This window comes from Chionomys nivalis, chromosome 8 (assembly GCF_950005125.1).
Source record: "Chionomys nivalis chromosome 8, mChiNiv1.1, whole genome shotgun sequence".
In the NCBI taxonomy this organism is placed as follows: Eukaryota; Metazoa; Chordata; class Mammalia; order Rodentia; family Cricetidae; genus Chionomys; species Chionomys nivalis.
Window position 1 is genome coordinate 44,211,434 of NC_080093.1, and position 14,654 is coordinate 44,226,087.

Here is a 14,654-nt window from a genome sequence, read left to right on the forward strand (position 1 = left end):
ATTTCACCTTTATAAGGAAAAAGCAATTAAACTCTTGCTGAATCTAAAACACATGGTTTAAATGTACCATACATTTTTATCACCCATTATTTCCTTTATTCTCAAGTAATGTATAACTTATAAACACCAATAAATAAATGATTTAGTATATCCTTTACAATTTGGTCAAAGGTATATACATGTTACTACTCCCATGATCATCCTTCATTAATTTTTTAAAAGCTCTTGCAGACTCTGCTATTCTCTCATATAGTAGACCTTCAAAACACCAAACCCTTTGTGTCCATATAATTTACCTTTGTGACACCGGCTTTAACCAGACCCTTGGGAATTGTAATCACTGCTTCTGATCCCTTTTACTTAGATTTTTACACGTGAGGTCCACTTGCAGTTTAGCCTTATTGGTCATAGAACCTTTTCTAATGTGCATTTATATTGTATTAAAAGCTGTTGGCACATTGTTTACCCTTCAATTAAGCAACACATACTGTTCTGATTATGATTGGTTTCTTTCCTTATGATTTGTGACAGGGCCTCCCTATAGCCCAGACCACCCTTAGCCTTCTCAGTGCTGGAGTTAAAGATAGGCACCACCTTGCTCAGCTATTTCCACTGGTTGTTGACTGCAAACAAAGATAGCCTGACTGTATTTTCCTAAAGTTTTTTTTATGATCACAGGCAATACTAGGAAATACTTTGTAGCCTATTCTGTGAAGTCAACATTTGTTGAAACCAATGCTGGACAAAACATCAAAGAAAGAAAATTATAGACAATATCTCTCGTGAATACACACACACACGCACACACACACACATTTAAACATGTTACAAACTATTATTATTACTATGTCATTCCAGGAATGAAAAGGTACTTCCCTATATGAAAGTCAACCACATAATAAAACAAATTATTATAATAAAGAGAAAATAAAAGCAAATGTTTTGCTGAACTAACTAAGCACTTGTCAAAGTTTTCTTTCATGATAAATATAGCTAGGGCTAAACATGAAATTCATAACATATGTGACACTCAAGAGGGAAAGTACAGAAATTGCTCATGTACTATCAAGCTCAAAGAAGATATTTCATTTTCACTAGCTTTGCAGAAGTGTATCAGAACAACAGTCAGGAAAACTAAATTGAAACAACTATATGATACTGACAAAATGAAATTGTCATGTCAAGATTCGAGAACATCCCCCCATCTTAGCATGCTAGCAGGAAATAATACAAAAAGGGAATTGTTCCACTGACATCAAAAGTTCTCTTGAATGTGGCATTTTTATTCCATAATTTCTTTCTCATTAATATGCCAATAAACAATTATGGAATTTTTTTATTTGTTTAGTGAAGATGAATGAATAAATCCATGAACAGGCGATCACAACTCTCATGTTTCTAAGCAACCAGAAGAGGACGTTATGGGAACAGATGAATTTAGTGTGCTGCTGGATTAGAGCCAGATATTAACATAAGTTTGTTTTTAGCTTAACATCATCAGGATTGTGAGATACAAAAATAAGTATAGCTTTGTGTGTACACATATAAATATGCACACTAAACTAGAGACCTTTGCATGTATTCACTTCATAAACTCTTTTCCTATAAAGACCCTGTGACTGCAGCACAACAATACTGAAGGGGCAATTACCAGGTTTTCTTGTTTTTTGTTTTGTCTGCAAGGGGCAGACAGAAGTCATCTATGATTCCCCTTTTAATAGTCAAAAAAAGAGAGATGATTCACTTGAAATGGGAGTTTTAGAAAATAATTCAAGTAGCCCACAAATGAAGCCTGCAATTGCAGTGTAAGAATAAAGATGATGAAAATGTCTGAAACACTCTGAAAATAGTCTGTGCCCCTACATGTCTAAATATAATAAGATCCGTTTATTAGGCTTTATACTGTGGTTATCACGCTTCATCAGTGGTTTGAACATTTCATGATACAGCTGGACTCAACTGCTTTAATTTATTAATTCATTTAGCAAATATGTATGGAGTATCTATAATAGGTCAAAATTCTATTCGGGTGCCATGAAATAGTGTATAATTAAAACAGATCAAGCTAATCCTCTTGTTTAGATTTAGATTGCAGCTGAGGTGCTGATGAGCACTGTGAAACAGGCAGAGTGGAGGGACAGTGCACATGGGAAGGAAAGTGACTGTCTTATGAAGGAGTCAGACTCTCAGTCTCTTTACAGAGAGACCTGGATGTAGTCAAGGAAACTTCCATTCAAGAAGCAACAAATTCAAGCGTCCTGAGGTGGAGACATTCTTGTAGTTGAGAAGAACATTAAGGAGATCGGTGTGAGTGAAGTAAGGGGACAGATTGTATGAGTGACAACAGATGGGACAACTATATTAGGAAGACCTTGCAGAGGGAAATCATGGGAAACATGAATGCGCCAGGGCACTTTTAAAGCAGTGAAAATGTGGATAATCATGGACCATAAATTAGCAATGCCTTTGTTTTCAGTCCACTTTCATTATATTCTACATATTTTTCCCTTTGAAATGTATAATAAATTAAGCTTCTGTAAAATGTCCTAGACACACAGGAATATTAGTTCATTTAAGATACTTTATCTCTCAATAAAATATACAAAGAATAGTAGTATATTTCTACATCACTAGTAGCACTTGGAGTCACACCTCAATTAAACAGAAGCAACCATAAACGGTATTCTCTTCTCACAGTAACTTAGTTAATTTGTTTGTTGAAAGCAAACAGTGAAGCAGGGAAGTGACCCAACTAACAAAACAAACGTCACGCTAACGCGAAGACCAGAGTTTAGACTCTCAGAACCCACATAAATGCTAAGAGGGAGTGAGGGCCATCTATAATTGAAGCTCTTGTAAGGTGGAAACAGGGAATTACCAGAAGAAACTAGTTATCTAGACTAGTTGATGGAAGAGATCTTGGTTTAATTGAAAGATTCTCAATCAATAACGTAGATAGCCAGTCATTGATGAAGACTCCCAGTGTCAACTGAAGTCTCTCCACACACACACACACACACACACACACACACACACACACACACATGCACACACAAAATTGAACACACATGCACTCATACACATATGAACATTAAACGTATATGCACGCAGAGCATGGATGAACACACATGTGAAAGAGAACACTTGCAGGATGCCATTCTACTATAGTTATCTTTCTACAACTATATGTGTGTGCCCAAGTGGGCTATGTGGGTAACAAGACACTTCTCATGGGCTTTTCTTTGTCTCTTGTTTTACAGATATATTAGCAGTGGCATATAAAAATGATAACTGAACACTATGATCTATGAGTGTTTAGACAAATATAGCCCACATATGTTAAAATTCCCTTGAGCCATGCTAAAGCAGGTATTGTATTTACCTCATTGCTTCCCTTTTCTAAGTTACGAACATTTGAAAGGAGAAGGGCATTCTACTTAACATCAAGGTAGACTGGAAATGTCACGAGGTATCTGGAGAAGACCTGAGAGCCCTGAAGCTGCATTACAGCACACCATTACACTAAGCTCAAAAGCCTAGGGAATATTTTGTCTTCTCCACAACTTTCTTGAATGCACTTTTCACCTCTTTGTTCCTCAGGCTGTAGACTACAGGGTTTAGCATGGGGATGACCATGGTGTAGAACACAGACACAGTTTTGTCAGTGTCCATGGAGTGGCTGGAGCTGGGCTGTAAGTACATGAAAATAAGCGTCCCATAGAAAATGGAGACGGCAGTAAAGTGAGAAACACAGGTGGACATAGCTTTTTGGTATCCTGCAGATGAGCGCATCTTGAAGATGGTGATGAAGATGAATGTATAGGATACTAAGATCAGGAGCAGTGCAGAACAGATAACAAAGCTTGCCCCATAAACAAGCACCATCTCGCTGACACGTCTATCAGAGCAGGAGAGAACCATGACGGCTGGAACGTCACAGAAAAAGTGATGGACCACATTGGACCCACAGAAGGAGAGCCTGAATGTGTCCCCAGTGTGGATGGAGGAATTCAGGAAACCACCAACATAGCAGGCCATGGTCAGACATATACACACAGTTGGAGTCATTGTGGTGGTGTAGTGAAGGGGTTTGCACACTGCGGCGTAGCGATCAAAGGCCATTGCAGCCAAAAGGAAATCTTCTGTGGTGACAAAGGCTGCAAATATGAACATCTGAGCAACACACGCATTGTAAGAAACAATTTTCTTTCCTATAAGAAGTCCAGCAACAACAGTTGGAGTGACAGCTGAGGAGTAAAAGATGTCCACCAGGGAGAGGTTGGCAAGGAAACAGTACATGGGAGTGTGGAGTCGAGAGTCCCAGAGAATCAGCACAATCATCCCTAAGTTTCCGACCACATTGATGAAATAGATAAGGCTGATCATGATAAACAATGGGATTTGCAGTTCTGGGGCATTGGTTAGTCCTAGGAGAATGAACTCTGTTGCCTCTGTCCTGTTGCTCATCAGTCTTCTTTGGGAATCAGGAGATGCCCTGTAGTAAAGATAACATAGAGAGATTGCCAAATATTAAAATGTCTTTCTACCACTGCCAGGAATTATTTCATTGTTTAAAAACACATGGATTCCAAAGATTCTTAATGTCTAGGGCCAGTAAGATAGTACACTGGGTAAGCGTGCATCTCTTAAGACAGAAGACTTGAGTACAATCCTCAGATTCCACAGTGAAAGGGAGGGGATAGTAACACATGAAAATTATCCTCTGTCAATCACGTAAGTGCCACAGCATGCATGCACCTACACACATATGTCATAAACATGGTAACAATAGAAATCACAATATTAGAAATAGTCTCACTATGGACTTGTGGATGGCCTAGAACTCATGAAGATCCAGCTGACCTCAGACTCCTATAAATCAGCATCCTTCTGCCTCCTATGTTCTGTGATTAAAGGTGTGCTTCATCATATCCATCAACGATTGAATACTTTATATCAGCATCTAGAAGAATTTAAACAGTTTAATGAAGCATTGTCAAAGTTCACCACCCCGATATTTAAATCTTACATATTTGTGAACTAATATTTTGAAATTTAATAGTACTCAATACTTATTTTTATATATGTATTTGTATGTCTGTGTGGGGGGTATTTGCATGTGTGTGCAAGTGCTCGTGGAATTCAGACTCTTCAGTTCCTCTGGAGCTGGAGTTTAAGGTGGTTATGAACCACTTGATGTGGGTGCTGGTGACAGAACTCAAGTCCTCTGCAGGGGTTCATTTTTCCAGCACCATCTTGAAAATTTAATGGATTGTCCAATGTGATGTTTGTGAAAGTAATATATCAATTATATTATCTTTTCCAATCCTCAAGCTTTGGCATACTCAGTTTGTGAATGTGCCATAAACTACCTTGTGGATATGTTTGCATATCTCTTATATATGTATTTCATCTTGAGTACATTCGTTCTATTGCTTAGGGTTGCCATGACTTGATTGAAGCACATACATCATCAAAAGTTGAAAGTTCATAGATCGTGAGCTATATTTAAGTTCATAAATTGTGTAAGAGAAAAATCTATGTTTGAAGCTTTCGTTCGAATCTTCTCTAATGTAAATACAATACTCTAAAATCTCATTTTTAGAATATCAAGTTCTTAGAGAAGTATCTGTCCTCTACCAACAACAGCTTCTTATTGTTCTTTTCCTTCCCATTTCAGCAACTCACCTGACAAGCCTCGCTCTTGAGAACTGCATGCAAGATTTAACAGAACAATCACTTCTGAATATATTAGATGCTACACCATATAATATGGAATTGGTTTGTGTGTAACTTGTTAACATACAAACGTCGTTGTATATTTTTTTCTGAGTTAACTGGGGAAAATAGGGATATTTAATGTATCTGACTTTACAAAGCAATTTGCCTTAAAGTTTGACACATTATAAAGAACACATCATAGTTCTCTGGGCTGGCGAGCACCTCAGAACACACGTACAGCTTGCATGTGGCATGGCACCTCAAGGGTTGAAGGCCCTGATCTTTATGACTCAGTCTCCTTTTCTTCTTTGTAGAGGGCATGAAGTCCTTGTGCTCTCAGATAAGCACTGGGGAAAACAAGGATGTTAAAAACACAGGGTTGTCTGCTCAATGGAGTACATATATATCCGTTTTCCACCCAGGAAGCTGGGGATGTATGTACTTAAATAGTCTGGTGCCCTGTACTATCTATAAGGCCAGGCCACCCCCAGGTCTCCCAAACTATTATGTTTATTCTACATTCTTCCTTCCTGGGGCTTTATCTTTTATTTATTTTATAAGAAGAAAACAAACTATCTTTATTTTATTTTACGTACCAATCCCAATTCCCACTCCTTCCTCTCCTCCCATACTCCATTTACCCCCTGACCCAACCACCCCATCCACTCCTCAGAGAGGGTAAGGCACATTTGCTTTGGGAAAGGTCCAAGGCCCTCCTTACTATATCTAGGCTGAGCAAGGTATCCATCCAAAGAGAATAGGTTCAAAAAACCCAGTACAAGCAGTAGGGATAAATCCTGCTGCCACTGCCAGTGGCCCCTCAGTCTGCCCAGCCACACAACTGTCACCCACACTCAACGGGTCTAGTTTGGACCTATGCTGGTCCCTTAAAATGAAGGTCATGTCTTTTGTTTATTCATTTATAAGACTTTTAAGATTAAAAATTAATCATTTTATCTTACTCTTCTAATCTCCAAAACAAAGTTGGTACTAGATAGATGAGTCAGCATTTAAGATCACTGAGCACTCTTACAAATAACCTAAGGGCAAATCCTATCACATGCATGCCAGCTCATAGTCATCTGTAACTTCAGTTCTAGTTGGGTCCATGACTTTCTCTGGTCTTGACCAGCACTAGAAATATGTGGTGTACAGACATACACACAGGCAAACTACCCATATAAATATAAATAAATAAATATCCAAAAATAAGTCTCCAATGATAAATCAATACATAACAAATAATATCAAAATATTATGAGTTTCTTTTTTTCTTTTCTTTATTTATTTTATTCTTTTTTAATTAAAATTTCTGCCTCCTCCCCGTTTCCTATTCCCCTCCCCCTCCTCCCAATATTATGGGTTTCTACAGGAGACTATGGGATTTGGGTGGGATTCACTAAAATGAATATTAGCTCTTTTTCTCTTAAGTTATAGTCCTTTCTTTAGTCTAAAGACACATCGTTTTAATTTATATTTTTTAAAGTTCCAGTGAGAGATCAGCAAATAGCAAATAAAAGCAAATTATTACCTGACCAGCCAGCACCTCATCTCTACTGTTTCTCTAGGATTATTAGAAAGCAGGACACTGATATTTCATAAGCACCATTCAGCTCTCCAGTGACAAAATTTCAATGTTTGCAAGACAGATCTAACTCTGTGTCTTAGAAAAGGGTTCAGGCCTTTGAACTCTGTTCTCAAATGACTCACAGTGGTCCTGCTAATACTACTTTTGTGTGAGCTAGACTTTTCACTAAAAGTGAATGGTGAATATAGAAGCTTACCTTGCTCCTTCAACAAGAGTGACAGTCAGTTCTGAACAGTGTGTTTGCAATGAGAAGCCCTTCCATGGAGTTATCCATAATCTCATCAGAGGGGCTCTCTGGCAGGGAACAATCAAAAGGTGCTGAACTTTCTAAAGCAACAAAAAGCAGAGAAAAGACACTCAAAGGCCCCAGCCATGCATTCCCTGTATCCTGAGAGAGCTCTCTTACTTCCTCTTTACTTGTAAAAGAAAGATTATAACATCGCTTCTCCCGTATAATCTGTAGACTTGTGTCTGTAGAAGGCAAGTAGAGGAAGGTGCACAGAAGAGCTTGCTAACTGGTTATTTCTCCCAGGTTGCTCAGTACAGGTTTTGTCTTGGATGTTTTTTCTCAACCATTGTTGAAGATTCCTAGGAAATCTCTGGGTCAGAGGACAGCCAGTGTGTATATGTGAATACCAACATTCAGATCACTGAAGGATGACCAAAGGTGGCCAATGTGCAGTCTGGTCTTCTAAACTAATGCATGTAAACAAGTTGGGCTTTATTGGTTCATTGAACTCCCTGGGGATGGTTCCCATTAAGGCATCTGTAGGGCCTCATTTCACCTTCCTAAGAAAGAAACACTCCCAGGTGAGGCCAACTAGAGGATTTAAGTGTATCTATATATATTTACATCACCCATTATTTCTTCTTTTTTAATTAATGTATAATTTATAACCAATAATAAATAAGCATTTTAGTATGTAGAGTATTGAGTTTTGTGAAAGATATATTCGTGTTATGCTGCCGTTATTATCCTTCCCACAGGCTTTCACAGTTGCCATGATCTCCTAACTGCTTGTCCTGGAAAATGCTAAACTCTTTTTGTCCACACAATTTAACCTTTGTTGCAATGGTTTTAAATAGACCCTAGGATATGCAATCATTGGTTCTAGTGCTTTCACTTAGGATATTATATTTGTGGTCTCTTTGTATTTTGCCTTACTAATGGAAGAATCTTTTTTGTAATAAAGTTGTATTTCATGATATAAACTTTATGCATTGTTCCTCCCATACATCAATTAAGGAAACTTTCTATTGTTTTTATTGTGGTGTGTGTGTATGTGTGTGTGTGTGTATGTATGTGCGTGTGTGTGTTTTGTCACATAGTCTCTTTATAACCCAGACCATCTTTAGCTTTTTGGGTGCTGGAAATATAAACGTGACCTTTCTTATCTGCTTTCTCTGTTTGCTGATTGCAAATGAATCTAGCCTGACTTTACATTTTCCTAAAGCTCTTTCTTTCTTTCTTTCTTTCTTTCTTTCTTTCTTTCTTTCTTTCTTTCTTTCTTTCTTTCTTTCTTTCTTAAAGATTTCCACCTCCTCCCATTTCCCTCCTGCTCTCCCCTCCCCCCTCTCCAGTCCTAAGAGAAGTCAGGGTGCCCTGCCCTGTGGGAAATCCAAGACCCTCCCACTTCCATCCAGGTTTAGGAAGGTGAGCATCCAAACAGACTAGACTCCCAGAAAACCAGTACATGCAGTAGAATCAAATCCCAGAGTCATTATCATTGGCTTCTCAGTCCGCCCTCATTGTCAGCCACATTCACAGAGTCCGGTTTGATCAAATGCTCGTTCAGTCCCAGTCCAGCTGGCCTTGGTGAGCTCCTATTAGATCAGTCCCACCATCTCCGTGGGTGAGTGCACCCCTTGCGGTCCTGACTTCCTTGCTCATGTTCTCCCTCCTTCTGTTCTTCATCTGGACCTTGGGAGCTCAGTCCAGTGCTCCAATGTGGGTCTCTGTCTCTATCTCCATCCATCGCCAGATGAAGGTTCTATGGTGATATGTAAGATATTCATCAGTGTGGCTATGGGAGAAGGCCAGTTCAGGCACCCTCTCCTCTGCTGCCCAAGGACCTACTTGGGGACATCTCTTTGGACACCTGGGAATCCCTCTAGAGCCAAGTCTCTTGCCAACCTTAAAATGGCTCCCTTAATTAAGATATCTTCTTCCCTGCTCCCATATCCACCCTTCCTTTATCTCAACCATTCCATTCCTCCAAGCTCTCCCCATCCTCCCCTTCTCCCTTCTCTATCCCCATTTTTCCTTCCCCCCACCCCACCCCCATGCTCCCCACTTTTGCCCGGCAATCTTGTCTACTTCCAATATCCAGGAGGATAAATATATGTTTTTCTTTGATTTCACCTTCTTATTTAGTTTCTCTCGGATCACGAATTATAGGCTCAATGTCCTTTGTTTATGGCTAGAATCCACTTTTGAGTGAGAGCATACCATATTCATCTTTTGGGGTCTGGGTTATCTCACTCAGTGAAGTGTTTTCTATTTCCATCCATTTGCATGCAAAATTCAAGATGTCATTTTTTTTTAAGGCTTGTTTTATTTTAATGACTGATCCACCTGAGGCCACAGGCAGCCCACTATGTACAGACTCGAGGGAAGCTCTATTTCTTGGTCTCTTCCTCCTTGGACAGAGTCTTCATGATCTCCTCCTTCTTGGCCTGGAGGCACTCCTCCCAGCGCTTTCTTGCTTCCTTGGTCTTAGACCTGCGAGCCTCAGTATGGTCAGCCAGGAGCTTCTTGCAGGCCTTGTCTGCCTTCAGCTTGTGGATGTGCTCCATGAGAATCCGCTTGTCTTTGAAGACATTCCCTTTGGCCTTCAGGTAAAGGCTGTGATACATATGGCGGTCAATCTTGGATTCACGGTATCTCCTGAGGAGGCGGCGCAGGATCCGCATTCTTCTCATCCAGGTCACCTTCTCGGGCATTCGGGCATTGGCAGTTTCCTTCCGCTTTCCTATGCCCATATGCCTGCCCTTCCGTCGAACCAAAGTGTTTTTCTGGCATGGAGCCCGGGAATGGACAGTCACAGGCTTCCAGATGATCAGCCCATCTTTGATGAGCTTCCGTATCTGCTGACGGGAGTTGGCATTGGCGATTTCATTGGTCTCATTGGGGTCCAACCAGACCTTCTTTTTACCACAGCGCAGGACGCTAGAGGCAAGCCTCTTCTGTAGCCTGAGCATACTCATGGCTGCGGACGCAGCAGCGAAAGGAAAGAGCCAAGATTTCATTATTTTTTACCGCTGAGTAGAACTCTAAAGTGTATATGTATATTGCCACACCTTCTTTATCCATTCTTCTATTGAGGGACACCTAGGTTGTTTCCAGGTTCTGGCTATTACAAATAGTGCTGCTATGAACATAGTTGAACAAATGCTTTTGTAGTATGATTGGGCATCTCTTGGGTATATTCCCAAGAGTGGAATTGCTGGATCCCGAGGTAGGTTGACTCCCAGTTTCCTGAGAACCCACCACACTGATTTCCAAAGTGGTTGGACAAGTTTGCATTCCCACCAGCAATGGATGAATGTTCCCGTTACTCCACATCCTCTCCAGCATAGGCTATCATTGATGTTTTTGATTTTAGCCATTCTGACAGGTATAAGATGGTATCTCAAAGTTGTTTTGATTTGCATTTCCCTGATTGCTAAGGAGGTTGAGCATGACCTTAAGTGTCTTTTGGGCTTTAGAACTTCTTCTGTTGAGAATTATCTGTTCAATTCAGTACCCCCTTTTTAAATTGGGTTAATTAGAGTTTTAATGTCTAGTGTCTTGAGTTCTTTATATATTTTGGAGATTAGACCTTTGTCTGATGCAGGGTTAATTATTTTCTTTTTTTCCATTTTTTATTGAGCTCTGCATTTTTCTCTGCCCCTCCCTGCCTCTCCCCTCCCCACTTCAACCCTCCTCCAAGGTCTCCATGCTCTCAATTTATTCAGGAGATCTTGTCTTTTTCTACTTCCCATGTAGATTAGATCTACATGATTCTCTTAGTGTCCGCATTATTGTCTAAATTGTCTGGGATTGTGATTTGTAGGCCGATTTTCTTCCTTATGTTTAAAAAGCACTTATGAGTGAGTACATGTGATAATTGTCTTTCTGTGTCTGGGTTACCTCACTCAAAATAATGTTTTCTAGCTCCATCTATTTACCTGCAAAATTAAAGATGTCATTATTTTTTTTTGCTGTATAGTATTCCATTGTGTAAATATAACACATTTTCTTTATCCATTCTTTGGTTGAGGGGCATTTAGGTTATTTCCAGGTTCTGGCTATGACAAATATTGCTATGAACAAAGTTGAGCACATGTCCTTGCGGCCCAATTGAGCATCTTTTGGATATATACCCAAAAGTGGTATTAATGGGTCTTGAGCAAGGTTGTTTCCTAATTTCCTAAGAAATTGCCACACTGACATCTAAAAGGGCTGTACCAGTTTGCATTCCCACGAGCAATGCAGAAGTGTTCTCTTTTCACAACAACCTCTCCAGCATAAATTGTTATCAGTGTTTTTAATCTTGGCTCTTATTACAAGTGTAAGATGGAATCTCAGAATTGTTTTGATTTGCACTTTTCTGATGACTAAGGATATTGAACATTTCCTTAAGTGTCTATCAGGCATTTTAGATTCCTCTGTTGAGAGTTCTCTGTTTAGGCCTGTACTCCATTTTTTTTTTATTGGATTATGTGTTCTTTTGATGACCAATTTCTTGTGTTCTTTGTATATTTTGGAGATCAGACCTCTATCTGATATAGGGTTAGTGAAAATCTTTTCCCATTCTGTAGGCTCTCTATTTGTTTTGTTGACCATGTCCTTTGCTTTACAGAAGCTTTTCAATTTCAGGAGGTCCCATTTACTAATTTTTTCTCTCAATGTCTGTGCTGCTGGGGTTATATTTAGGAAGTGGTCTTCTGTGCCAATGTGTTCAAGTGTACTTCCCAATTTCTCTTCTATGAGGTTCAGTGTGGCTGGCTTTATGTTAAGGTCTTTGATCCATTTGGACTTGAGTTTTGTGCATGGTGATAGATATGGGTGTATTTTCATTCTTCTACATGTTGATATCCAGTTATGCCAGCACCATTTGTTAAATATGCTTTCTTTCTTTCCATTAGATATTTTTTGCTTCTTTGTCAAAAATCAGGTGTTCAAAGGAGTGTGGATTAATATCCGGGTCTTCTATTCTGTTCCATTGGTCCTCCTGTCTGATTTTATTCCAGACCAGACTGTTTTCAGTACTGTAGCTCTGTAGTAGAGTCTGAAGTCAAGGATTATGATGCCTCCAATAGTATTTTTATTGTACAGGATTGTTTTGGCTATCCTGGGTTTTTGCTTTTCCATATGAAGTTGAGTACTGTTCTTTTGAGGTCTGTGAAGAATTTTGCATGGATTTAGATGGGCATTGCATTGAATCTGTAGATTACTTTTGGTAAGATTGCTATTTTTACTATATTATTTCTGCCTACACAAGAGCATGGGAGATTTTTCCACTTTCTGGTGTCTTCTTCAATTTCTTTCTTTAAAGATTTAAAGTTCTTGTCATAAAAGTTTTCCACTTGCTTGGTTAGTGTTACTCCGAGATATTTTATGCTATTTGTGGCTATTGTAAAGGGTGTTGTTTCTCTGATTTCTTTCCCAGCGCTTCTATCATCTGTGTACAGGAGGACTACTGATTTTTTGAGTTAATCTTGTATTCTGCTACATTATTCAAAGTGTTTATGAGTGGTAGAAGTTCCTTGGTAGAATTTTTTCAGATCACTTATGTAAACTTTCATATCATCAGCAAACAGTGACAGTTTGACTTCTTCTTTTCCAATTTTTATCCCCTTGACCTCCCTTTGGTGTCTTATTGCTCTAGCTAGGACCTCAAGAACTATATTGAATAAATATGGAGATAGTGGACAGCCTTGTCTTGTTCCTGATTTCAGTCAAATCACTAGAAGTTTCTCTCCATTTAGTTTGATGTTGGCTGTTGGCTTGCTGTATATTGCCTTTATTATGTTTACGTATGTTTATTGTATCCCTGCTCTCTCCAAGACCTTTATCATGAATATATGTTGTATTTTGCCAAAAACCTTTTCAGCATCTAATGAAATGATCATGTGGTTTTTATTTTTCAGTTTGTTTTTATGGTGGATAATGTTGACGAATTTTCGTATGTTGAACTATCCTTGCATTTCTGGGATGAAGCTGACTAGTTCATGGTGGATGATTTTTCTGATGTGTTCTTGGATTTGATTTGCCAATATTTTATTTAGTATTTTTGCATTGATATTCATGAGTGAGATTGGTCTGTAATTCTCTTTGGTTTGGTAATGTCTTTCTTAGGTTTGGGTATCAGGGTATTTATAGCCTAAAAAAAAAGAGTTTGGTAATGGCCTTTCTGTTTTTATTGTGTGGAATAATTTGAGGAGTATTGGCATTATTTCTTCTTTGAAAGTCTTGTAGAATTCTGAGCTGAAACCATCTGGTTCTGGGCTTTTTTTGGTTGGGAGACTTTTGATGACAATTTCTATTTCTTCAGCCATTATAGGTTTGTTTAATTTACTTATCTTGTCTTGATTTAATTTTGGCAAGAGATATTTATCCAGAAAGTTGTCCATTTTCTTTAATTTTTAAATTTTCCAATTTTGTTGAGTATAGTTTTTCGAAATATGACCTGATGATCCTCTGTATTTCCTACGTGTCTGTTGTTATGTCCACCTTTTCATTTCTGATTTTGTTAATTTGGAAATTTTCTCTCTGCTTTTTGGTTAGTTTGAATAAAGTTTTGTCTATTTTGTTGATTTTCTCGGTGAACTAACTGTGTGTCATTGATTTTTTGTATTGCTTTCTTTGTTTCTATTTTGTTGATTTCAGCTCTCAATTTGATTATTTTCTGCCGTCTAGTTCTCTTAGGTGAGTTTGTTTCTTTTTGTTCTAAAGTTTTCAAATGTTCTGTCAATTCACTAGTGTGGAATTTTTCCAGCTTCTTAATGTAGGCATTAAGTGCTATGAACTTTCATCTTAACACCACTTTCATTGTGTCCCATAAATTTGGGAATGTTGTGTGGTCATTTTCATTGAATTTTAGAAAGTCTTTAATTTCTCCCTTTATTTCTTCCTTGACCCATTGATGATTAAGGTGAGCATTGTTTAATTTCCATGTGTTTGTGGGTTTTCTGGAATTAGTATTGCTGTTGACTTCTAGTTTTAAAGCATGGTGATCTGATAAGGTACATTGGGTTATTCCGATTTTTTTTTTGTATTTGTTGAGGTTTGTTTTGTTACCGAGTATGTGGTCAAATTTTGAGAGGGTTCCATGAGGTTCTGAGAAGAAGGCATACTTTT

At 38.6% G+C, this 14,654-nt stretch overlaps 2 protein-coding genes across 2 annotated transcripts; both read right to left on the reverse strand.

The window, feature by feature from the left end:
- Window positions 1-3,528: 3,528 nt before the first annotated feature.
- Window positions 3,529-4,467, reverse strand: LOC130879770 (olfactory receptor 5B3-like). The gene has a single exon (XM_057778577.1). The coding sequence runs from the start codon at window positions 4,465-4,467 to the stop codon at window positions 3,529-3,531; it is 939 nt and encodes a 312-aa protein (XP_057634560.1).
- Window positions 4,468-9,928: 5,461 nt separating this feature from the next.
- On the reverse strand, window positions 9,929-10,525 carry LOC130880191 (60S ribosomal protein L19-like). Its single transcript, XM_057779127.1, has one exon. The coding sequence runs from the start codon at window positions 10,514-10,516 to the stop codon at window positions 9,929-9,931; it is 588 nt and encodes a 195-aa protein (XP_057635110.1). The 5' UTR covers window positions 10,517-10,525.
- Window positions 10,526-14,654: the final 4,129 nt, after the last annotated feature.